Source organism: Centruroides vittatus, unplaced genomic scaffold (genome assembly GCF_030686945.1).
Source record: "Centruroides vittatus isolate TY-2023 unplaced genomic scaffold, ASM3068694v2 contig_1697, whole genome shotgun sequence".
In the NCBI taxonomy this organism is placed as follows: Eukaryota; Metazoa; Arthropoda; class Arachnida; order Scorpiones; family Buthidae; genus Centruroides; species Centruroides vittatus.
Genome location: NW_027121030.1, coordinates 21,870 through 49,836, shown reverse-complemented (window position 1 = coordinate 49,836; position 27,967 = coordinate 21,870). Strand labels below are relative to the sequence as shown.

General features: G+C 33.8%; 1 protein-coding gene across 3 annotated transcripts in view; it reads right to left on the bottom strand.

The window, feature by feature from the left end:
- LOC136969050 (putative sodium-coupled neutral amino acid transporter 10) overlaps positions 1-15,448 on the bottom strand; it is a 30,903-nt gene extending 15,455 nt beyond the window's left edge. Inside the window, exons 1-8 of one of the 3 annotated variants that reach the window (XM_067263130.1) lie at positions 15,334-15,448; positions 13,364-13,483; positions 11,620-11,737; positions 10,982-11,027; positions 9,356-9,449; positions 8,045-8,185; positions 6,241-6,362; positions 3,212-3,314 (exon numbers count right to left, since the gene is read on the bottom strand). In XM_067263130.1, coding sequence (XP_067119231.1) covers positions 3,212-3,314; positions 6,241-6,362; positions 8,045-8,185; positions 9,356-9,449; positions 10,982-11,027; positions 11,620-11,737; positions 13,364-13,462 — 723 coding nt within the window. In that variant the 5' untranslated portion in view covers positions 13,463-13,483; positions 15,334-15,448. The other 2 variants (XM_067263131.1, XM_067263128.1) reach the window with 2 other exon arrangements.
- Between the last annotated feature and the right edge of the window lie 12,519 nt (positions 15,449-27,967).

The window sequence follows — 27,967 nt, the reverse complement described above, 5'->3', positions numbered from 1 at the left end:
ATTACATGTCTTCCAACACTCTACAAATTATTGACATCCTGTATCGCAAACAAAATATACAAACATGTTGAAGAACATGACATTCTTATGGAACAACAAAAAGGTTGCCGTAGAAATCACTGGGGATGCAAAGAACAGTTACTCATAGATTCAGTCATTCTACAGCAAGCACACAAACAACACAGAAACATACACATGACATATACAGACTACAGAAAAGCATTCAACGTTAGTTAGTTGTTAATTTTCGTATGGAGTACCGGAAATTTAAAAGGCTTAGGAAGTGATATTGGATATTGGAGTACCGGTATGAGGATTGTTTTCTAGAAAAGCATTCGACAGTGTTCCACACAGTTGGCTGCTACATATTCTACACATGTACAAAATACATCCATCACTCATTACATTTTTTCAAAACACTATGCAGCACTGGAGAACAACACTACATCTCAGGGTTCATAACACTTCCATACAAACAAATCAAATTTTTATTAGGCAAGGAATTTTTCAAAGAGATTCCTTGAGTCCTCTCTGGTTCTGCTTAGCCTTGAACCCATTATCCGACATGTTAAACAACACACAATATGGCTACAATATCAGGCATGAACAAACAACACAGTATACACTGTCACATCTCATGTACATGGATGACACAAAACTTTGTGCATCCACACAAAAACAATTTCATCAACTCCTACAAATCACATATTCATACACCAAGGACATACAAATGGAATTTGGCCTAGATAAATGCAAAACACTTCACATAGAAAAAGGAATCCTGAAGAAAGAAGATTTTGCACATGGAAATGGAGATGTTATTGAATCCATAGAAGAGGGCGAGTTCAACAAGTATTTAGGATTCCAACAGGCCGAAACTAACAGAACATACACAAATAAAGCAAAGATTAATTAAAGAATACCAAAGTAGGTTAAATGCTATTCTCAGAACAGAGTTAAATGCAAAACATACAGTTAAAGCAATAAACACATATGTCATTCCAGTACTTACATATTCTTTTGGAGTTATACATTGGACTCACACAGATCTTGAGCAACTCCAAAGGAAAACAAGAACAACACTTACTAAGCATAAACAACATCATCCTAAATCCACCACAGAAAGATTAACCCTTCCACGTAAAGATGGCAGACGTGGCCTGATTGACATAGTTAACCTTCACTACAAACAAATACAGTCACTGCGAGAGTTTTTCTACAGAAAACAAGAAACATCACAATTACATAAAGCAGTAACTCTAGCAGACTCAAATAACACACCATTAAACTTACATTCACATCCTATGGACACAACACAACATATAAAAACATAGACACCATTAAGCAATTGTGGGCTCGAAAGGCACTCGATGGCAGGCACCCTTATGATCTGGCCCAGGATTTTATTGACAAAACTGCATCAAACAGCTGGTTAGCTCGGGGATGCCTCTTTGGGGAGACGGAAAGATTTATGATTGCCATACAGGATCAGGTCATAAATACTAAAAACTACAGAAAACACATACTTAAAGATGCAACACTCACAAATGACACATGCAGAAAATGTCACATCATGCCAGAAACTATACAACACACCACCTCTGGTTGCAAGCTCTTGGCACAGACAGATTATTTACATAGACATAATCAAGTAGCAAATATAATACACCAAGAGCTTGCAAAGAAACACAAATTATTAGACATCCACGAGCCATACTACAAGTACATTCCACAGACAGTATTGGAAAACAACACGCACAAAATGTACTACGACAGAGCCATAATCACAGATAAAACAATTTACCACAACAGACCAGACATCACACTCATTGACAAACACAATAAAATCACATACATTATAGACATATCCATTCCAAACACTCACAATATAGAAAATGCATGCACTGAAAAAATTAGCAAGTACACAGAACTCGCCCAGGAAATAAGGCATCTGTGGAGGATGGATAGGGTGCTTATTGTACCTGTTGTTCTCTCCTCTACAGGTGTCATACCACACACACTACACAAAAGCCTGGGCACATTACAATTGAATAGAAACACATACATCACACTACAGAAAGCCACTATATTGAATACATGTCATATTGAGAGAAAATTCCTGAATACAGACACACACACTGATACACTTCTTTAATTTCTGTTTTGGTTACTATGCCTTGACTTTGGTCTGGCATAGTACACAGCCACCAGTGTTAACCGAGTATATCTCACTTAACCCAACATAATAATAATAATCAGTGCAGAGCCCAAACAGTTAGGAGTTGAAAGTTGAAATTTGGTACACAGTTAGGGTATGTCATGAAAACGCACACTAAGAAGGGATTTTTCAAAATACCTCCCCACGGAGGAGAGGGACAGGATTAAGGCTTAACACTTCCATCAACAATGGAAGTGTTAAGTAACAATGGAAGTGTCAAGTAACAATGGAAATGCCAACAATGGAGGTGTTAAGTAACAATGGAGAACAAGAGAAAGAGATGTGCAAGATTTATGGGCTCTGAAAAAAAAAGAAAAAAGAAAAAAAGTAATATGTTAAAACACATTCGATTTTCAAATTTAAACACATTAGTTCGGTTTTTCTCGACCATTCTTCTTTAGAACATTCGATGAAAATCAAATGATATAATCAGAACACTTCGTGAAAATTGAACATTATTAGAACATTCGATTTTCAAATTCGACCTTTCTTTAGAAATACTTAGTTTGTTGATGAAATTGCTCTTTTTCTTTTGTGACTATAATGTAATAATCTCAATCTTCGCTATTGTTACTTTTGCCCGAGCAACACTGGGCCTACCTGCTAGTATCAGATATTTGAATTTTGCAGCTAAACCTGAGGCAGGCTTATAAAGTAAGTCGAAAACATTGGTTTATTGAATAAATTCTTTGCTGGAAAAGTGTGGATGGATTAGTTTTGAACATTTAGCTATGTTTTAGCTTTGTCCAATGTGTTATAATTATGTGTTTGTCTGTATACACACACAAACACAAAACACATGCAAATGCACATACACAAATCAAGTAAGTGCTGTTGCTATTTTACTGTAATCTTTTTAATATAAAATGTGATAGATTGACTTTTAATGTCTCACAAAATCCCAATATCAGATTTTTTTAGTGTTAAATTATAAATTTGTTTTACAAATAAAATTACGTTTAATATATCTTAGTTATAAATGTTAATACTTACCGATATATAAACAGCTAAGCACATCTGTACTGCACCATTAATGACAGAATTCATCTTTTTCAGAGAAGGATCATTTAATGGATCAAAAAATTCAAAAAGTTGTCTGTAAACAATAAAATTTTATTATTATAAATTGAAACTTTACAATAATAAAACTTTTGTATTCTTTTACTAATGTGTGTGAATTTGTAAAAATAATATAAAATATACATTTCAACACAAATATATGTTTCAAATACAACATAAGAAGTGTTTGAATGTGCATACAGGGGGACTAGAACACTAGAACAGAATGGAAAACTTTTCACATGCATATTCTTAAAGGGCCATTACTTCTGCGAGAGTGCAATATGGACCCTGTATGTATGGTACATATACAGTAAGACCCTGCTTAACGCTATCTCGATTAAGGGGACACACTACTGAAATTTCAAACTTTTCAATGATTCGACATAATGCAGTCTGCTCTAAGCCTTAAAAAATGCTTAAAATTTACACTGATTCAAATTATCGCGGAATTTCATTGATTCGTATATAATACGATTATTCCCAAACACGAACCAATTGGCAAAAGGTGGCAATTTGTCGTAACGCTGTACTTTCCTTAGATCCATGTTTTTGTGGTGCACTTTTGGAAAACATATATCATAGATGCCATAGGAAATATCGACTTCACTTGGCAGGAATTCACTGATAAATGCATGAATGGAGTGTGGAAGAAGGTATGGCCAGAGGTAGCCAAGAATTCTCAATGAGAAACGCCTATCGTTGACTAAATTGTCAACCTAATTGATACAGCAGGACTAGAAGATGTAGATGAGCAGGATATTGAGGAGTTACTGCAGGTTTCTGGTGAGAGCCTTACGACCTTCAAGAATTGGCAGAACGTAGAACTGGAAATAGTGATTCTGAAAACAAAGAACCCAAAGAACTTGCTACGGAATTCCTTAATAAAAGTTTGGTAATAATTATAGCGAATGAAGATTTTGAAAGGAGTGCAAAAGCAAAACAAGGTGTTTTGGATGTGATCTTCTTCTACCGACATTTCCTTAAGGAAAGAAAAAGAAAGCGACAAATGAAACTACACAACTTTAAAAAACTTAAATCAACACCTTAATGTTTGCTGAGAAATTTTTAATTTAACGAACGTTTTCGGCCTCATCTATAGGCCATCATCAGGTCGAAATACAAAAATTGGAACGCTTACGTTCCATACATAGAATACAAAATTCAAACTAAACATTTTTTTAAAAAATGGAACTAATTAACGGATAAATAAATAAACATATAGTGAGAAACTAGAAAAACAAAAATAATAACAACAAACGAACATAATATCAATATTACCTATCCTAACTATAAATAATTCAATTTAAAATATAACTAAGTTCATGCGCCTCCTATAAGTTTTTAAGGGCATATTTCCAAGCCGAAGGAAGACCCTCCGCGTCCCTTGCATTAATACATTTATCTTTTAGCTTACTTCTGTAAATTTCTATTTTTTCCGCTGTTCTCGCCAAAGTTGGGGAATGTACCTGTTTTATGATTTTCGCCTCATTCCACCGTACCACGGATCCTTCAGCTTGCCCCATCTGGGCTAGTACTGTTGTATTGGACCCTTTTCTAATATCATACTTATGTTCCTTCATCCTTATTCCTAAGTTTCTAGTAGTAACCCCCACGTACTCTTTATTAATACCTAACAACTGGTTCTCGTAGGGGATCTTATACACACCTGCCTTATCTTCTTTTTTAACTAATCCTTTATCGTTTCTAAGTATTTTATACAAATGGATTAGTTAAAAAAGAAGATAAGGCAGGTGTATATAAGATCCCCTACGAGAACCAGTTGTTAGGTATTAATAAAGAGTACGTGGGGGTTACTACTAGAAACTTAGGAATAAGGATGAAGGAACATAAGTATGATATTAGAAAAGGGTCCAATACAACAGTACTAGCCCAGATGGGGCAAGCTGAAGGATCCGTGGTACGGTGGAATGAGGCGAAAATCATAAAACAGGTACATTCCCCAACTTTGGCGAGAACAGCGGAAAAAATAGAAATTTACAGAAGTAAGCTAAAAGATAAATGTATTAATGCAAGGGACGCGGAGGGTCTTCCTTCGGCTTGGAAATATGCCCTTAAAAACTTATAGGAGGCGCATGAACTTAGTTATATTTTAAATTGAATTATTTATAGTTAGGATAGGTAATATTGATATTATGTTCGTTTGTTGTTATTATTTTTGTTTTTCTAGTTTCTCACTATATGTTTATTTATTTATCCGTTAATTAGTTCCATTTTTTAAAAAAATGTTTAGTTTGAATTTTGTATTCTGTGTATGGAACGTAAGCGTTCCAATTTTTGTATTTCGACCTGATGATGGCCTATAGATGAGGCCGAAAACGTTCGTTAAATTAAAAATTTCTCAGCAAACATTAAGGTGTTGATTTAAGTTTTTTATTTAATTCTGCTGGGTACGAGTATGAATCACTACACGACTTTATTGCAAAAAACAAGAATTTCAGAAGAGCCAAAACCTTCATCACAAATAATGAACTTTACACTTCTGTGTGCATATGTTTGTGTTATTTAACATATATTATTATACAAATAAATATAAAAATAACTTAATATTAAAGTAAATCTGTTTCTGGACATCAATAGGTTTATTAACGCAATGAACAGCAACGGGTATGGGCTAAGCGTTAAATCTGTTTAGTTTTGGTCACATGTTCCCCTTTCTCTATTTACTCTATGTTAAAATGACTTCATTTAATGCTGATTTGTTTAGCACATTGTCATCTAGGAACACATCCCCTACATTAAGCGTGGTCTTACTGTATTTGTTTGTAGTTCTTTCTGACTTCCTTTTCTTTTTATTTAACGTTGCTAATCTGAATTTTTCACTAACCCAAACAAGCTCTTACAATAATTAGTTCGGATCAACAAAAATGCAAAACGTCTTCAAATATGTTTTTATATAATGTGGAAAATTTTTTTTATTATATTTAAAACATTTTACTTACGTTTGGCAGGATAAAGCCATTGAAAATATAGGCAAAGAAGGCAATAATCCGGCAGGTTGCCACCAGTTGACTTGATTCCACCAACTGCCTGCTAACAATTTTGGTAAAGCTTCTCCTACAATCTAACATAAAAATTTAAGTCTATAAAGAGTTACATTACGTAGATTATTTGAAATCAATTTTAATTGCATTAAAATATTACATCATATACACTTATACTAATTAATGCCAAACAATCTGCTAAATTATTGGGCTAACACTAAGCTCTGTAGTCCAATATTCAAAAGATCACTTGGCATTAATTAATTAACTAACTAACTCAAAATCAAATAAAATTTAATTAACATTGGAGAAATTATATTCATCTCTAAATTTTAATCAGATATGGCAATAGTTTTTTGGAAATACAACTATATATAAATTAATAAATTAAGACAACAATAATAAATGTAAATTTATTTCTGTATTATAAAAATTTCATGTCTTGCAATATTTACATGTATAATATCAATTTTTATGTAGTGTGAAGTGGAAATATTTACTCCAATATCTTACTTTACGTTGAATTTTTTATTGTTATGCTATGATGGGCACCTGAAGTAAGTATTTGGCACATTGCCCAGTAAAGTGGCTTTAATAACAACTGGTTAATCAAACTGACAACAGCCTGTTTCATCTGAAATAATCATGTCATTGGTTTGGTTAACAAGTTGCACTCACTAAAGCTGCTTTACCAAACAATGTGCCCAATTATGGCATCCCTGACATAAACTAGTGTCTGAAAGTTTGTATCTGTAAACTGAGAAGTATCATAGAGCCCTGCTATTGAGTGGTTTTGTATCAGTGAGAATTACTAATAAATAATTTTTAGTATATTTTATATATATATATACACAGGTCGACTCCACATAAGTCAACACACAAATAACTTGTCACTCGTCGGTTACATAGTAAATTTTTTGTGGTCCCAGCCGACTTACATAGGCATCAGTGTTATTAACCTTAATAAACTGTGTTTACTCGACATCATTTAATTCATCACCACTGGATAAATCAACATACTTTTTCTGTTTCACACTTTTTAGAATTCTGATAAGTTGGCTCCCCCCTGAAAAATGAGTTCATACCACACAGCTTATTGTTCGATGTGAATTCATTTTTTCAGGAGGGAAGTCAACTTATCAGACGTCAAAAAAAAGTGTGAAACAGAAAAAGTATGTTAATTTATTCAGTGGTGACGAATTAAACGATGTCGAGTAAACCGAGTTTTTTAACATTAATAACATTATTGCCTACGTAAGTCGACCGGGACCACAGAAAATTGACTAATTAACCTACAGTGATGAGTTATCCGGGTGTCGACTTATGCGGAGTCGACTGTATATATTTATTTATTTATCTAAAAATTATGTTTTCTATATTCTACCTATATAAACAAAATATAGGAAAATCAACAGTTTATCTGCTTGAATTAATAGCTGTCTGTTTAAATAATTTCAAAATCTAAAACATTTAGTCACATATTGTTTCAATGATATTTCACAAAATATTCTGATTATTTTTATTATTATTATTATTTAAATAAAATACTTATTTTTTAGTAAACTGTTTTCATATTTACAGAGATCATTCTCTATTACAAACAATAGAGTCCTGTTCAAATCTAAAATCAGTACTTTTGTTACACAATACAGGATAATGAAGTTGCTAAATTAAATATTACATAATACTACTATTTATAAAAATATTTATATAAATATAATACTATTATTTATATAACACTTTATATTTAAATGATACTTACAATTAGAATCAAAAACATATAAAAACCTATAGACATGGCACTGAAACTGGTTAAACTATCCACTTTTCGTAGAAGTCCAAGAGGAAAAGCAACAAATAAACCTAAAAATATTAATATCTCTGCTCTTAGCTGTGAAGTATTCTGCAAAAGAAATTAAATGACAATCTCTGTAATAAAATCTGTAATAAAAATGTTAAACAGATTAAAATAATATAATATATTGAAACATTCTAATTGCAGTTGTTTTAATGAAATAATAAACAATAAAGTTAATAAAGAGAAGTGATGAACATTCTATTTTAATGAAAACTTTTCATCCAGTGAGAAACATTTTCAAACCTCTAGGCTAGATTGAAAGATCTGAAAATGTTTCTATTAACATGTTAATTGTCACAAGGTATCTTGTGTGACTTACTAAAAATTTCCCAGTGCTTTAAGGTATAAGGTTTGTGCCTCGATGACTGATTACCAGTAGTACCTCATGCAGAATTTGTGCAAATGTAGTTTAATTAAAAATTAAAGCAAAATAAACTCATACCAATCTACAAGTGAGGCACAGTACAGTTTGTACACGTAAATTCATTTGTGTAAGCCTTCAGGCATATATCTCATACCTCAAATTTTTATATCAATTACACTGCAAATAATCTAATAGCATATCAATATATCTCCCACTTTTCATACTTTGTTTTAGGTCCAGGTGATGAACCCAGAACAGTGAGTAATACTTTCCTTGTCATATTATCGATCATATTCGAGATATAAAATGTGAGCTGTTACTCCACCCTCCATATTTCTTCAATTTACCCAATATAGCACCAAGTGATTTATGTATGTGTATATAATCATACTTGTGTGAGCATGCATATATAACTATGCACGCACATATGCTTAGTTACATTCCACATCTAATTTACAAAACTGATAATCTGATATAAGTGTTAAACATCATTAAATTGATTTTATATCAGTATGAAACAATATTAAGCCACACATTCTTAATTGGATTGGTTTCATTAATTAATATGAAGTAGAAACACAGAAAAATATATCTATCTAGTCTCAATTTCATTCATTAAGAACAAATATGATTTGCACTAAATTATCTAGCATTATTGAGGACAAGGAATGAATCAATTTGATCTAAAATGATCGTGTCCAATGAATCAAGATCTTTCAAAATGATTGAATATCTTATGACATAGGCATTCAACTCAATGCTATATTACTTCTTCCTCTCAAAATAATTAGTTTATAATATATAATTGTATTGGTTACCATTCACAATTAAATTGCAGAAGAATCACTTACTTCAACCATTAGAAATTTAGCTATAAGAGCCGGGCTTAAGTCTCCGACTACTACAAAAAATGCTACACACACTCCAATAAGGAATCCAATGATTCTAAAAAAATAATCTGATATTAAAATGAAATATTCAATTATTAAAATTCTAACTAAATTAACATAAATACTAAATATATTAATAAACATAACTAAAAATAAATTGATTATATTATAAAATTAAATTCTCATTATTACAAAAATGTTTTTAATTTCATGTTTTAAGACACAAAATAAGTCTTAAAACACATGAAATTTATTAACACAGCACAGCGTATATGAAAAACTTCTTTAGTTAATCATACACTGCATCGTCAAAAATAGGAAATAACAACTATACAGGATGCATAGTAAAGTCCTTAAACACTGACACGAGAGCAACATACAACACACAGTAATAAATACAGCACAAAGACAAACAATAATGAAAAATACACATCATAAATAAATGCAAGAAAAATGAATGAGAACACACAAATGAATACCAGAAATACACATTTAACCATCTATGCTAACGTGCACATTATCATTTCAAACTTTCCATTCACACTATTCGTGTTCCTTTTCTACTAAATCAGTAACACTCTATGACTCTTGATTTTTTCCCTTACCATTCATTGTTTTTAAAATAGGAGTGCTAGCTTACAAATTTTACCACTGGGATGTTGCCAGTTTTCTGCTGTTATAGTGCTGCTATAGTTATAGTGACGTGTAGCACACAGTCACGTCACTATAACTATACATCACATTCGTAATTGTAGCTATCTGCATTTGTCAGTTAACTAGGGTCCACTATGCACCCCGAATACCGAATTTGAGAATAATATTGTACCTTTTACGAGAAGTTCAAAAAATTATTTACACCAAAATACTTTCCAGATGTTTTATTCTATTGTGATTTAGACTTGCATTCAAATACGAGTTAATAATCAATGGAGGGAAAGTAATTAATTCACTAAATATTTATCAATTTAGTTTTCTAAAATTTAATAATAATAATAATAATAATAAATTAAAAAACCATTTATTTTAATAAATTTGGCCAATTCGAGTTATTCTTTGTAAAACTGAGTGTTTCAATCCCAGTTTGTGCACAGATATTATTTAACGAGTGATCTGATTTGTAAAATACACCACAGTCATTGCAATTTTTAGTATTTTTGATTTGAAAAAAATACTTTTGCTACCAGACTATATTATTATTACTAAATAATGCATTAAATAGCATAATTTTTTGATAATTTACTTTTGATATCCTTGAAAATGAATGTACAAGTGTGTAAATATTTACAGCATGTACACAAAGATACACCCCATTTATTACGTATACAAAACAACAAGCTGATATATTTATTGCATCAGCTGTCTGGTTGTCATGTACACGAGACAGCTTGCATTCTTCAAGGATAATGGTACTAAAGCTGTAAATAATTATTTGTTTTTGTCGTGTTGAAGAAAATTTTATCTAAATGAATCTTGCAACTTATTAAAATTCTTTATCGAATATTCAAATTCTTCTGTAAGAGCAAAATACTAACAGAGTTATTTTATTCATAATTTTGGAAATTATATTTAAACAAAATATCGACTTACCCGATTTCTACGACGAGTTTACCGGTGGGCCCGAATGTATGAAAAGCTAAAATTAAAATGCTATTTAATGTCATATAATGAAAGCTATGATAATAAAACTCTGTTTTATTGGCAACTTCTTCTACAAATATCTAACATCTAAGCATTTTTGAGCTTACTTTAGTTCCATCATTACAAATTGATTCTAAATATTCGATTTATTATGCATCAATATTTGTGAATATTTAAAGATTAAACATTCGTTGGATTAAAAGTAGTCTTATGAATCAGCTAAGAAAAGTTTAAAAATATTTAGATACTTGTAGAAAAACTTCAATCAAGCAAAATTTTCTTCTTAATAATCTCAAGTTGCAATATTCTTATATTCTGAATATATTCTAGATATTTTATAAGCTAAGGATGATCCAATAAGCACTTTAAAATGCTTCAAACAAAATATTTCCTTAATTAAAATACTCATTTTATAATTATTATTATTTGTACGACGACATAAAATATTGGAAGATCTTGACAATTTCACAATTCAATATTTTAAAGAATTTTCTGATTTTGTTCTTGAAAATAATTTGACATTTATTTACATTTTTAAGTGATTACAGTTGTACAATTTAATGTCAAGAAAATTGTAAAACACTAACCCAAAAACTCAAAATTTCTTCTTCTAGCCATAATTGCTGACTTGAGGAGTAAGTGGCAAGCGGCTCGAGTAATAAGACCACTGGCAATTATCAATAATATACTCAGCAGAATACCGCACTAAAAAATAAAAAGTTCATTAATACTTTCATATAAATTTCTTAAAATGGTTCTATTAATAATGTTTATTAATACAGATAACTGGTTGACTAATGCATTAAAGGCATTGGCTACTATCGTGAGGGGATCTGGTTCGAGTTCTGGTCGTAACGTCGGAAATTTTCACAAGTAGTTCGAATGGGATATTTCCGTCCCGTTTTGGATTTTTTTGTCCCATGGGTACAAGAGAGCCTTTCTTCAGACCTGTCATAGACTGTCAGACCTGGCTAAGCCCACAATAGAATGGCTGGATAAATTGAACAGGATCCAATTTATCTATGCAAGACCATCCGTGATAATTTTTCGAGGAGGTTGTTCGTCTGGATTCAATTCCAGATCACTCATAACACTAAGCCAAGGGTCAGAAAGTGCGGCTCGCGAGCCACATGTGGCTCTTTGCATAGACGTTTCCGGCTCTTCGGACATAAACTCCAATCTCACCTCATCTCAAGCAGCCTTATAACTTATGAGTTTATGAGATACAGCCGCCGAACAAACTTCAACTCGTACGGCATACTCTCTACCATTCTTTAGCCCGTCTGCAAATGACCACATGTGTTGATCAATATGAATCACATGCAAGTGGTAGCATTTAAAGCATATCTATATATATAACCTACTGAACGTGTGTCCATCCATCCGTGTAACGTTATGCCAAAAACGGCCACTAGAGGCCCCCATCATGTGTCATATTTCGTACATTTAAATTAATAATATAAATTATTATTTACATTAACAGTATAAATTATTATTATTCATTTGGCCAATATCCAATAACAATATAAATAATTCAGTATATTTGTAATAGGAATTTATTGTCGTCACGGAATGCCAGTAATGCGCACTAGGGGGCATCCTTCAACACAGTTGGTCGGCGATCGGCCAAGCAGTTAAGCCTCGATGTGGCTCTCTGGTACTTTGGTTATCTTGTTTACATGACAATTTGGTTCTTCTCACTTCACAAACTGACGACCCCTGCACTAGACTATCACTAACTGCCTTTGCCATTTTGGCAGTGACCCAGCTACTTTGGACTTTTGTCTCTCATACTCGATCCAGCCAAATCCAGATAGTATAAAAAAGGTCCTCTTAGTACTCACAAAACAGAAATTATTTTAAAAATTATTACAGTAGAGCGTCAATTATTCAAAACAATTCGGGACTGGGATTGTTTAAATAAGATTTTTCGGATAACTGATAATTTACAAAAAAATATATTAAACACAAAACTGTATTGTATATATTTTCTATCATATGTCTTACAAATACATATCTTATATAAAGTAGTACATTAAAGTAGGACTATAGTTTAGGTTGCCAGGGAGGGAAAGAGTGCTACAGTGCCACAGCACTACTCGAATTTGAATTTGCCAACTGGAACGCTTTCAGTTAACTGATGTTTCGATTGATCGGTATTCGGATAATTGATGCTCTACTATATTTATATTATTTACATTTATATTATTATTTGGAAATGAATTACAGTAGAAGAAAAGTAGGTATTCTCTTACAAGCTTATCTTGATTCTGTACACAACTCAAGATTCAGACTGTAATTATTAATTTATTTCAAAGTAAATATATTTACCTTTTTAAAACAATACGGCATGGCTAATATACTGACGCCAATAATACTGTTCCCGAGGTTAATGACACTCCTCAAACACATACACGTAATTGTACTCATGGCCGGACTCGTGTTAAAATCCTACAAAAACGATTAAAACAAAAAAAGTTTGAAATTTAGTTATACACGCACAAAACAAGTATTTTTTCAATAATTTCCACTTCAATTTTTAATATAATGTCAATTTAATATTTCAGTTTTCCTATTCTAGCATCTTTGTTGTAGGATAAATAGGATGTATTTCAGTAATTGTTTAATCTTTGAATTATATATAATTTGAAAGCCATCAGACACAATTTAAACTTCCATTAGACAATATAAAAATTCTAAAATTAAAGTTCTGTAGACATAAAAGTCTTAAAAATTGTAAAATAATCATAAATATTAAAAGTAATAACACATTAAACATGTCAATGGCATCAATCTTTCTTTTTTTCGGCTACTCAACAATTCTAATAAATGTCTTAATGTTTGCAAAGTCCTGCACAACAAAAAAGAATCTATTTTATCTATCTTCCATACAACTGGAATAGACTCAATGCGTTCAAGTATCAAATTGATCATTTTTACCCTAGTCGGTAAGCAATACAAAAGTTCTCATTTTGTTTTGACACTGAACAAGGACCAAAGAAACTTAATGTTGAAGTGTCAGATTTTTTCTTCGATACCTCATTTTATCCCATTTTTGACACTATCAAATAAGTACCTAGTGATCCTAGATAAGATAAAGGTAACTAAAATATCTTGCCAACTGTCTACTTAATAGTCTAATACTTGTACAAGCAGTGGGTTTGTACCTGTATATGTATTGATGCTCCTTTACTACTTACAGTACATACAGAGTAAAATCATCCTTTCTTTTTCATATTGAGAAGAGACATGAGTCATACTGAGCTGAAAAGGTTTGTGTCAGACAAAAGAGATGAAAGACATGTGAAAGTCAACATATGAATTTGATCTCCTCCTTCTGTTTTGTTTTACATTTTTAAAGCATTTTTATATTGTTATCGTAAATGATTTTATTGTTTTACAAATTTTATTACTGCGATCCACGTGTCAACTTCTACATCTCCTTCCACATCTTTCATCCAACATAGGACCCTTCCCACTAGGACCAATTCACATCCTGTTCTTTCGGTGCACAGACTATAGCTTTATTTGTATATTTTTATGAGTTTCGGAGAGCATGCGGACTAACTATACTTTAACCGAGCCTCATCTCTCCTTTCACGGCCCGTCCTCGATCGACTGCAGGTCGAGCAGTTAAGGAGTCGGCCCGCCAGACTGGGAAAAACAGAACGAATCTGAGAAGGCCAAAAAGCCTCGGATATTTTTTGAGGAACTATCCGTCCAGTACACGTCCGGCAACCTCGCTGCAGGTCGACCGAACACACGACAGAAATGGAAAAATCTTTCTACAATTATTGTTCAATACGAAAATTCCCTACTTACAATTGATGATTAATATTATTAACAAGAAGTCTTTAACTAGTCAAATCAATGACAAGAAATTAAAAACAAGGAGGCATAATTTAGTATAAAAGGCACAGTTTGACACATTGTAACGGCCAAGTCGTCATTCTGATTATTACGAATCAGCATGCATATGGAAGAGACTAAAAACCGAAAAGATGTCAATTTCAAACGAACAAAAACACGAGGATCGAATCGAGTCACTTCCTTTAATTAATACAATGCGCATTTAACATACGCAAAGGTAAAACCTGGCACGAAACATTACTTACGCCCGCATCAATATCCATTTTAAATATACGACATTTTAAGTAAAATATAAATTGATTTCGATAAGATTCTTACGCAAATCACGTGTACAAACTTTCTTCCGGTACAAAAGTCAACGCACGGTTGCACAATTATCGGAAATATCTTCAATTTATCTACTTCTGTATTATCTGGAAGCGAAAACGCACCTTTTTATTACGCAATTGAGTTTATAATTCAATGGTTTTTGCTTATCGCTCGACTGCTAACAACACGCCAAACTAAACACACATCTCACCATCTGGTCGAGCAAATCGGCTAGCGACCCCTCTCGGATTATATACGAACTAAAATTTTATTATACGATTAATCGATTAATGGCGGTAATTTAAATAATCGAATTCAATTAATTGTTTAGAATGCGTAAATATAATTTTAAAAAATTATATATATATATATTTTTTGTATAATTCTGTACGATTTTTACTTAAATTTATAACATTAAATTATTCCGTTCTGTGATCACTTTTAGAAGAAGGGCATTTTAGAAAACCAATTATGGATTATACAGGACCTACGATGGGGAAGCCGAGTAGCGAGAGACGGGGTCCGGCATATCTAGTCGAACATGCCAGTGGTGCGTTATCCTGTGGGCGAAAAAGGGCAATTGCCTGGTTTCCCACTAACAGAACGGCCCCCAAGTCGTTCTTTTATTTTAAAAAAAGCTTTAACTCAAAAAACTTCCTCGAAGAAAAATGTGTGAATACTGTACGTGGGGCCACCTAATTCAAATTTTACCTGGGGCCCATGAATGTATAACGCGCCAATGGAACACCCAAAGAAAAATTCATGGGGTTTTCGATCAGTCCGAATTCGATCCCAGGTCTCCCATAGTGGATTTGATAAAAAGGCTGTCTTAGTGCCCAAATGGCGGAAAGACTTAATATATACACATACCCAAGACTATAGAGTTCAAGGCCGGATTAACCAATAGACAAATTAGACAAATGTCTAGGGTCCGTAATTCGGAAGGGCCCGGCTTCAGTGCAGAATCTTTCTATTTTAACCCTATTATAGTCCTACGTCGAATCCACGACCACTGAATACTGTTAGTGGCTAAATCTACTACCAGTGTTCTCTGTTCGTGATTTGCACCTCACCAACGAGCTGGTCACATGAAGTTTTCCAAGTTTTCTTCACGTTTGTAGCACCCAAATCGGTTCTAAAAGTTCGTTTTTAAAACGTTTTCTTAGAAAAATTCCATATAGTTCCAGGCTATCTACTATTTTTTTTTATAAATAAAACAAACGTTTTTGACACTTTCGTCCTGTCGGCACTTAGAGAACGCTGTACACTAGTGGTTGGGGGCGCGGATTCGAGCTTCACCAATGGGTCGGCCTCGTGGAGTTTTCCGGGTTTTTTTCCACGTTAATAACATTTAAGTAGGGGCCAGTTTACCATAGAAAGTCCTCCCGGGAGGAATTTCCCTTGACAAATCGCTCACGTCTTGCGTTGCCGTTCCCAACAAATCAAACACTTAATCACGTTCATCATGGGTTTAACCAGACTCAAAACGAAGGGAACCGAGTAGTAAGGGACGGGCCTGGCATATCCGGGACACATCACTCATGAAAAATTCCTGGTAGACCACTGGGTTCCATCTTGGGTCCTTCAAGCAGTGGGATGACATTAACATCCCCAACCATTCGGCCGACAACGGATCACACTACTGGCAGTAAAATTGGCCCAGAATACAGTGGCGTAGCGTGGCTGTCAGCCCCCCCTTATTTAGGTATCTCAATTTAAAAGACTGACATGTACAGTAATTCTAAAGAACTTTTCAGCAAGAACAATCATCATTATTGTGTATTGTACGAGTTCAAATTTTTACAAGATATTATTATTATTTATTGTGAAATTTTGTGCCGCTCTAAAAGTGTCGCCCAAGGCGGGCCGCCCCTGCCGCCCCTACTACGCTACGCCCACTGCCAGAATAACATCATCATTATTAAAAGTATTAAAACTCAGTCACTTTGAAATCAGTTTGAAAATATTTTCAAACTGATTTCAAAGTACGCTGATCGCCCACATGCAACATTGCCGTACGTAAGCAAACCAGTAATGTCTACGTCGGCAGAATTCCGTTTACAATGGATCATCTTCACTTGTCCTTTATAAGGCATAACGCATCCGATGAAAATGCGTTTATCACTTGCAATAAATAAAAAACGCGTTTAATGCATTAAAATAAAAACAAAGTTACTTTTACAGGGGTTCTATAAATGTTAAAATCAAAATATTACTTACTATATTGATAACAATGCTATCGGTAGCCATATTGATAATTCTAACAAGATTTACGTGTAAATATTTTATATTATGACTGTTTGAAGCGTGACAAATCAACATTTTTCTAAAAGTGAATTAGCAATTTAGTGTACTTTGCTATGATTTAATTTTTAAATTAGTCATTGCAATTTAATGAAGTCGACGGCCGGCGTGCTTGCGCAATTTGGGAAACCCGAGATCGAATCCGGGTCAGCAAGTCCCCATGAAAGATTTCAGGAGCATTGTCGGGCCCCGTTTCTCGCTATCTGGTGGACCGATGGGCCCTTTCCATGCCCATCTTTCAAATAGTTAAAGATCAATCTGGGACCAAGAAAGAGGTTTCTCTGTTACCGGATGAAATTGGACCAGATCGATTCTCGAGAAAGACGATTGTTTATTAATACAATTCGACACCGTCTTTCGTTTGGTGTTGAACGAACCAAGGCTTGTACTTTAATTAACATTTTCTTTTTTGTTCGTCTTGTCTTATAAAGAATTTAATTTACTAATTTTTCTCCTTTTATTAAAATAATTTTATTTCCCCTTTTCCTTTATAATTTAGTTTTCCTTAATTTTAATTAATCGCGAAGATCAATATTCGTTTTTGTTTTGATATAATTAAAAAATGTTTTTCATCTCAGCCCAGGACCTCACATTTGCTAGGAGATTGTTCACGTTCAGGAACGTTTCAATGTGCAGAACTGACTGGTAATACTTTACATGCGACAGAACAGCATATTGCATAGTTTTCATTGAAAATTAAATACAGTTGATAACTAGTACCTTGACAGCTGACAGAGTAGCTCTTGCTTTCTTTGGAGAATATGATTTCCACACCGTTGACCTAGTGGCGTAGCTAGGGTGGGGCAACTAGGGCACGTGCCCGGGCACCTTTCAAAGGGGGGCGCACAAAATCGCCAATTATTAAATATAAAAATCAAAATAAATCAATTCATATCAAACAATCTCGTCCGCGACTCACGCGCTTCGCGAATGATCGAGAGGGAATGAGTGGTACGCGCAGGCGGTGCACTTGCTCGTTCGAATTCGACACTTCTCGCGTAGTTGTTTATTTTGTTTACGCGTGATTTGTGATTCTGATTTAATGAAGCTACTTGATTTGTTATCTAATTGTCAGTGTCGGGATAGAATCGGCTGGACGCACAATACGATTCCCGCCTTTTCTTGTTTCTTTTTATTTTATTTCAAATTAGTCGACGCTGCAGAAATCGGTTGGAAAACGACCAGTAGTTTCGAATCCACGATCGCTGATTGGCCGCGGATCATCGGACCAAAGCCGGACCTACGACAGAGTTAGGTAGCGCTGATTGGTTAATCAAACTTAACTTCAATCCGTATAAAAGGTTAGAGTTTTGGCGGGAAAATGGGAGTTGGCCAAACGGACTGCTTTATTTAGTGTTTCTGTTTTTTATATTAAGATAATTTACGAAGGGGCGCAACTTTGATGCGTGCCCTAGGTGCCATTTTCGATTGCTACGCCCCTGTATTGGCCCGTTTGCTGTGATGATTGAAGTGACGTACAGTACATTGGCTTTCATCACCAATGACAACCGATTGCAGAAATATGTCATTCAGATCGTTACCAGACGTCGCAACACTTGGAGGACTTCTATCCGGACGTGTTTCTGCTCATACGTCAGAAACCAGAAATCACATCGACAACAAATGTGTTTTAAGAGCAACTAGTGGTGCAAAATTATATGGGTACTCTCGTGGGAGGCATTCGACATATCGACAAGTTTAGCGATGGAAATTCGATAGTTTTCTCGGACGATAATCTCAATAATGCTAAAGAGTTCTTCAGTCGACAAACCAAGAATCTACGAGATTTATTTCGGCCTTCGAGAATGTCTCGAACCATTGAAATAGTGTGAATCGTGAAGATCTTCAAACCTATAAGTTTGTTTCGGCATTTTTTAATTATAATAATTTAAGAATTTTATATTTTTAGAAAAGTTTCATCTAATAGTTTCAGGTTGTTTTACAAATCGAACATACATTTTTTGGCTGTTTTGTCCTGTGGGCACTAAGAGTGTTTTTAATTGTACCGTTTGCCAATGGCTGTGGCGGCGGAGTCCAGCCTCACCAATGGGCCGGCTGCGTTGAGTTTTCCGAGTTTTCTTCCCTTATCCGACAAATGAATAGACCTATTACGCATAGAAAGTCTTCTTGGAGGCGTCTTGAGTCTATCAGTGGCCGAGTGGATAAAATCACTGAACACTGGTAATTGGTCGTAGGTTCGTGCTTTGCAACGGGCCGGCCCATGGGGTTTTCCGGGTTTTCTACTCGTTCCTAACTGCTAACACCTAAATAGGGCCTATTTCTCATAGAAAGTCCTCCCCGCATCTGCCTTGAAAAATCACTTTTGTGTCATGTTGCCGTTCCCAACAAACCAAACATTTATCATATCCATCATGAGTCTCAAACAGACCCACAATGAGATCGAGTAGTGAGGGACGGACCTGATATATTCGGGACGGATCATCCACGAAAATTCCCGGAGTACTCGCCCGAATTCAATCTTCGGCCTTTCAAGCTTCGGGATGACACTTTTAAATCCTCAACCATTCGGCCCACAACGGATCACGCTATTGCAAGTGAAAGGGGCCCCAGATCATTACTAATTATAAGTACTAAAGATCACTTAGTTTAATATCAGTTTGAAAATATTTGAAAATGTAAAGGATCAAACTAAAACGCTCAAATCTATTTTAAATTTTTTTAAAATAAAAGATAAAAAATGAAATAAAAATATAACTGTATAAAATTTCAAAAATACAGTTTATCATATCGCTCTTCACTTTAATCTATTGATGAGACATAAATACGAATGCAAAAGCCATTTTTATAAAATTGATATCTGCTCAAAGAAACACTATGATTTAAATAATCATGGATATGCCCGTACCAGTAGTTATAAAGTAAGTTTATATTATTTTTTAAACATTTAAGTTTGTATTTACTTTATTAAACAAAGCAATAAATTATAATTGTTTTATTATACTTTGATTGTTGAATATATAAACGAATAATTGCGTAATTTATCATTAAAAGCTTAAATCCCGAATAAAATTAAACCACATTTTAATCTTTTTCAGACTAATCTAAAAATTATCTGTCAATACCACTGTTTGAATGTTATAATATGCATGGATAGAACACAGTAATGAAATAATATAAATTTAATAAATGTATAAAACATTATATAGAATTCAATTTAAGTGCTTTTTCATGGTTGAATTCCATATTGAAACTATAAAAATGCTTATTTTTAAGCAAAATCTGCAGTAAAGCAGCAGGCTCCAGTAGAATCCTGCTTCTTTACTGCGATGGATTCTTACAGGATTGTTCCTCTGAAAATTTACTTATCTTCTTGTAACGATCTACTGTTTCCTTAATTGTAATTTAGCAGCATATGAGATTCACGATTCATATCATATCAAGTTTATTAGAATAACTTCAAAATGTTCTTAATATACGTCTAACTTCACTCAGACTCTATTAAATCATAAGACAAAAAACACCTTGATGCTGAGAACGTTTAAATTTAATCAAAAACAAACGTTTTCGGCCCACTCCATGAGCCATCGTCAGGCTAACTACATTCGAATACAATTTCGAACAAGCAATTTCAAATTGAAATAAACTACAAAAGAACTCACGCGCTACGCTGGATAACGTAAACTAGAACTAATATAAACAACATAGAAAATAATAAAATAAAATATGTCAATGTTACATGTGTACATTGTAAAAATCTATAGTCTATAGTTCTCTAGGCAATCCCTTTTGTCGTATCTAATGTATTCCTGTGACTTTTTTAATTAAAAACTTTCAAGCTGATGGTAAAATAGCCGCATCCTTGTAATTTAAGCATTTTTTGGTTAAATTAAATTAAATTAAATTTAGTTTGATTAAATTTAAACGTTCTCAGCATCAAGGTGTTTTTTGTCTTATGTTCTTTTTTTTTTAACTCTCTCCGCCCTGCAGGCACTAAGAGGGCCTCTTTTAGTAGGCCCATTATGGGTTCGGCCAGGCCCACAATGGGGCGACCGGGTGGTGAGGGACGGGGCCCGACATATCCGAACGGACCACCCCCCGAAAAATTCCTGGGGACTTTTCGACCCGCTCGGATTCGATCCCGGGTCCCCCAGAGCGGTAGGCTGCCACCTTAACCGCTCGGCCATCCGGCCGCCTGTCTTATGTTCTTAATATATTCATTACTATAAACACCAAATTGACAAGTAGAATTAAGACTTATATTGACAATTTGCATCATCACGGACAGAATTATATCATCTTAAAAATTAACAAACACAATTCTGTCCTTCTGATCTCATTTGATTGAAGGACTAAAGCACAACATGTCTCAATTTTGCCTTTAACCCGTAATAGATCTTAAACTATGGGTAAGGAATCGGAATACCATCTAGACCCAAATTATCTATGCTTAATTGATTGGTGGGATCTGAGAATAAATAGGGGAAAAATTCACAAATTTGGCGCAGTCAATACAACCCGAAATTGCTATATTAGCAGTTTACGACAAAAAGAATTTGCCATATTAGCCGCAGTTTATGACCAGAAGAAAGCTTCCTAAAAAAAGCAACAGCGGATAGTCCCGCATTCATTTCTCATTTTCCAAGTATGATCTACTGAAGTATTATCATCATTTTTTCCGATTGTAAACTTTCTCGGTTTTATTTAGAGGTGTATTTTATCTAGAGGTGTATCTTAGAGTTAGAGGTTCGATTTACGATAGGTTATATCAGTAATTCTCAACCACTGCGCCGTAAGATTTATGAAGTGTGCCACAACTGCGAGTACCATACATAAATGATGTCAAAAAGTAGTTCAATCAGTTTTACCTTCCTAGGGCGCATTTGGAAATTGTAACCGGTGTTATCGGTAACTGCCGATAGTTATCAATGCGTTTAGAAAACGTTACATAAATAACCAATCGCGTTTAAAAATCACTGTTATGACGTCACTGGTTGTCCTGCGGTACTTACCGAAGTAACCGTGTGTGCCGCCAGATTTTTAAATTATTAAAAGTGTACCGTGAAGAAAAAAAGGATAAGAATCACTGGGTTATATTAAGTGTCTCGATTTATGTATATCTTGCGTATCATATTCATTAAATCCTTTATTGTTATTGTTAACCTGTTGAATTTCTTAGCTACACAAGGGGACCTATTCTGAGCTCTTCCGATAACTGAACGAGAGCGATACACGGGACATTCGATAAGTCCCCTTAGCGAAAGGCAGTTAACGAACCTTAGACAAATTGCTATTCTGTGCTTCACGTTAAGTGGGTTTCGCTACGGGTAGTCGGTCGAGATGCGTCTGGATTCCATGCTATCGATAGCTATTACGCTTTAACCAATCACAGTTTAGTTAACATTGTATTTTGTCACGTGACTGCAACCCGCCATTTTCTAAGCGAAGCACGTGCTTTTAGCATTGTCGTGTACTAGCGCTAGTGATATAGTTTTGTTTTGTTTTAAAATGTCTGGGTCTATTACTGGGTCTATTTTGTCAGCCCATCCGTTAAGCAAATATTTGTTTTTAAAAATTATAATTTATGTGATAGATAGTCATCTATGTATAGTGTATAGTTTACTGTTATGTTACGTAAATAGAATGTATTTTTTTAATACTAAAACTAATGAATTAAAGCCGACATTAAACTTAGATAAAATCTACAAAATAAAGATTTCTATTATTACATAATGCTAACATTTTACAATTATACAAAGTATGTCTAAGTTTCTTTGTATATTTCTATATAACTTCATGTAATTAATGTATTTTTAATTCATTCATTAAGAATAAAATGACAAACTTAATTTTGCCACAAGTTCTACTTCTATAAACCTTATAACCAAATTAGAATTAGTATTATGATTAAATGTCAAATGCAATACATTTTATTAAATGTAAATATTATTTGCATAGACATGGAGTGACTGGAAAGCAAACATTAAAAGTAAAGCCTCACAAATAAAAAAAAAATCAACGTTTCAAACAGGAAATGGGCCTTCAGTTAATCAAAAATTAACTGAAGTTGAAGAAAGAGTATTAAATTTAATCGGTGTTACTGCTGTCCCCTCTCTCCAATTGCTCGTGAAATACTGTAAAATCATTCTTACCCGAAAAGACGCCATGTTGTTTTCACTTTCGTTACGTTCCTAACGGCAGCTCGAGAGTGACCGATAACAAAAGCTTAGTTATCGCACGTGGCTATCGGCACCGAAAACGAAACGTACGGCTCGGAATAGCATTTTCACAGTTGATTAAACGCGAATCACGTGATTCCGATAGGAACTGGTTTTTATCGTATTCGTTAGCTTAACGATACTACTCAGAATAGGTCCCAAGTACCGACATTCACCCTGCTACGATCGCAAACTTACTCACGACTACTCGATAGAATAGAGCTCTCCGTTTAAACATTGCACGAAGATCGCGAGTTAGGGAGCGAAATCTTTCCCTAGCTGGTATCAGTCTTGACGTCGGAAGGATCAAAAGATCCCGTGGACATTCTATAAAAAGACATTCAGTGACCAGGTGAGCGGGTCTAACAGACTCGATGACTAGAGGATATTACACCCTCGCGTGTATTCTCATACTAGTTACTACGAACAGGCTATGCTGTCACACACACACACATATATATATATTTCTGCATATTCAAGAGGACCTGGCGTTTCTAATTTTTGTATCGAACATTTATCTGAAATGCAGTCTGGTTCCATGATAGCTTATTTCGTTCCTTCTTTACCAATGTAAGGCATTACATTTTCTTTACGTGATAAATTTTGAAGACATTGCAGGTATTGTATTGGCGTTGTTACTTCCTCTACCACCCAGTCCTATTGAGTTAAATTAAAAATTTTACTTTACGTTGAAACAACGAAAATACCTATATTTACTGAATGGCATCCTTTTTCTCATCTTCTCGTCATTGATACACCTTTTTTTCTGTATATATGGAAATTTGATTGATTGGCAGAAACAGTCACAGTTTAAAGAATTTACTTGCATAACATCTTCCTGAACATCAGGCTGGTTTTCTTTAATATTACGAAAACATTTCCAAGCATCTTTTGCAGATAACAGCTTTCCAGAAGACAAATCTTTTCTTCATTCTAACGATCGTGTTCTACGTTAAACTGTACTTTGGCATGAACATTACGAAAATATTTATCATACGCATAAGTCAAAATATATTAACAAACTTCAAATGGTTCCATTCTGTCAATTAGCTTTAAAAATCAACTATTTTCTTGCAGGTATAAACATTGTAAACAAATGGAAGCAGTAGAGTTAGAAATGACCCATACTATCGATTATCAATACATGAGCTTGTATCTCGAAAAATAATGGTTACTCAAACTTCATTTTTTACATAAAAAAGTAAACAAAATTTTTGTGAACACTTGTAACACCCGTTTCAATATTCTCCCGAAATAATTGCAAATTTTATACGAGATTGAACTAATGAATTTATCAGGAATGACTCCGTTGGTAGTTATGCTGTGTAAATATACCCTTCTTTAATTTATTTGTTATAATTGTCAACGATTTTCTTTACTTGGAAAGCGAAAATTCTATATTTGCTGTCTGCCGTTATTAGAGCAGTTTGCTGCAGAATCCTCTGTCATATTGCTTTTGAGAAGTAAAATATATATAAAAATTTCTGCTTACTCGCCTTAAGCACAGGTTGGGTATCTCGAAGTTAGATACAAAATGGCATATTCTTATGCTGATATTCATATAGTACTTTAATTAATAGTAAGACGAGAAATAAGACATCTAATCAACAATACCGTAAGAAACGTTTTTTCCCAGTTATATTTTATGAGAAAAAAGCGATACCTAGTGGAGTGCTAAAGCAAGATTGCATCTCGTATCGAGTTGTCGAACATTAAAATTGGTTGTAGGTATTATCTGGTTTTTTACTTTACAGAATAAATATTTTAACACTATTCTTTAATTATTGCACAAACTTATAATTGAATATAAAGGAGCGATTATTTGTTGTGGCATCGTCTCAATGCCGGGCTACAAGTTTTAATTTAAAATATATGCTCTCCATTTGCAAAAAAATACTGACGAATTTACAATTTAAAAAAACATAACAGAAACTAAAAGTGTCTTGACTTTTTTCATGCCCAATCACCAGGAACAAAAGTCTTCCACAGCAGAGATGACCTTTCTTTAGACACTACGCCTCTGCAAAAAAAAGAAAACAGTCTAACAGGTCACAGGTGACACTCCCAGCACAATTAAAAATATAATATTTTATTTGTAAAAAAGTTGTAAAAAATTTTTTAAACTTTTAACAATTTAAAAATAAAAATTTAAAAATATATAATGTTGCATTTGTTGTTCCTGGTGACTGGACATGGCGAAAGGGAATACGTTTTTAGTCTCTGTTACGTTTTTTTTAAGTATTTGCTCTGCACTATATATTAGTAGTGGCTCGCCTCTGTACTTAATACTTTTCCTTTAACATTAGCGTCGTGCCGGTTATCTATCTAACACTTTCCAGGGTAAAATTGTGGAATCGAAATACCTTGACTTCCGATGCAAATCAGAAGTTCATATATAGTTAATCGCGGCATCCTAACCCGATTAAATGTGTATGGACGTCTAATGCAAACCGGAATACTTCCTTAATTTTTTATCTATTTAACTTTGTTCTCGAGATTAATATGTTAGACAGAAATCAGAGAGCAAGAGGAGATCAGGCACAAAATTATACGTATACATGAACCGATTCTATGTGGCTAATATGTCTACAGTTTAACGTGCAAAACCCTTTCACACACAAATTTATCTTCAATGAAAAGTTATGTTTGTTGCCTTCTGACAATGAGACGGAGTTGAGCTCGGAGTTTAGTCATAGGATATGATATAAACTTTTTAATGAAATAAAATGTTTGTAAAGGAAACTATTTCCTTATCCAATCTCAATTTTCCTCGAAAAGTGGAAAAATATACAATTTTTGTGACAAAATATTACATCGATTTTTGAAATTAATCAAAATTAATAAATCCTAAATTCAGATTCTTACATATGCAAGGATGTTTACCAGGAATAGTTAATAACTGACATGTAGGCTCTGGGACCACGGATATTATAGAAAAAAAATCTGATCTCTAATTTAAACCTCTGTTAGTCGTGTGGCATCTAACTGATGTTTAAAATTCTTGAAAGCGTATATTATTCAGCCGAAACGCATTATCTCAAAGACAAAAATCCGTGATTCGCGATGCCAATGCTATTTTTCTCTCTTTCCAATTGCTCGTGAAGTAATAGAGAGGTTGTGACTGAAATTTTTATCTCTATAACGTGAACGTCGAACCTAGAGAGCGGCTATCTTTTAAGCGGCACTCGACGTTCGACGTTCACGTTTTAGAGATGAAAACATAGGCCGCAACCTAGCTGATATCATTCTTACACTTAAAGTCGCTATGTTCCTTTTACTATCGTTACGTTCGTAATCGCAGTTCGTGAGTGATCGATAAAAAAAGCTTAGTTACTGCACTTGACTATCGGAACCGGATACGAAACCTATGGTTCAGAATAGCATTTTCACATTTGATTAAACCCTAATCACGTGGTCACGATAGAAAGTGGTTTTTATCGTATTCGTTAACTTAACCATACAACTCAAAATAGGTACCCAGTTTTTTAACTTTCACAGGATTGTATCAACCAAGGGTAGAAAAGCTTTGTTATTTTCTTACGCGAAAGTAATAGATATTGCCAGTCCTTTACTGTGAAGGACAACAAACTGATAATCGTTCTATAGCTTTGTTTTTAAAAACTCCCCTCTCTGTCAGTAGTGGGTCAAATGACCAACAAATTATTTTTTTGCACTCAGGGGATTGTTTTCGTTTAGATTTAACAACTAGTATCGTCAGTAATGAACTCTATAATTTTATTCTTGATAATTTAAAAAAATACTGATAAAATTTCCAAATAAATGTTTCAGTCAATTATTAAATGGTATTGTTACGTAATGAAGATAAATTTTAATTGTTGCTAAATTGAAAGTATTAAATTTCTCATTGAGCTTTGATCACGAGAAAGCATTGCAATAATACCAAAGCAAGAAATTCGCGTTGTCAAACTTTTTATCTTTTTCTTCTCGTTCTAATGATCGGACCAATCTCGACTCATTTCAAATAAGTGATTGCACGCTTATTCAAAATACAGTATAAACTGTATTTTGAAAGTTTAAAAGTCTTTGGAGTCCAAAAATATAAAAAAACTTGATTGTTTATCTGATTGTCATAACTTTCCTCTCTTATAAGTTATAACTGCTGGAAAAGTAACATTCATCTAGTGTTATTTTTTTTTAATCAGACTAAGGATTATTTTCTTTCCATATCTACTCTATTCTTTCCGTAACTTGGAATATTTGAAAATTGAGTACCTACAAGCAATACCCTGCTTAACATCTGGGACTTATTCTAGAA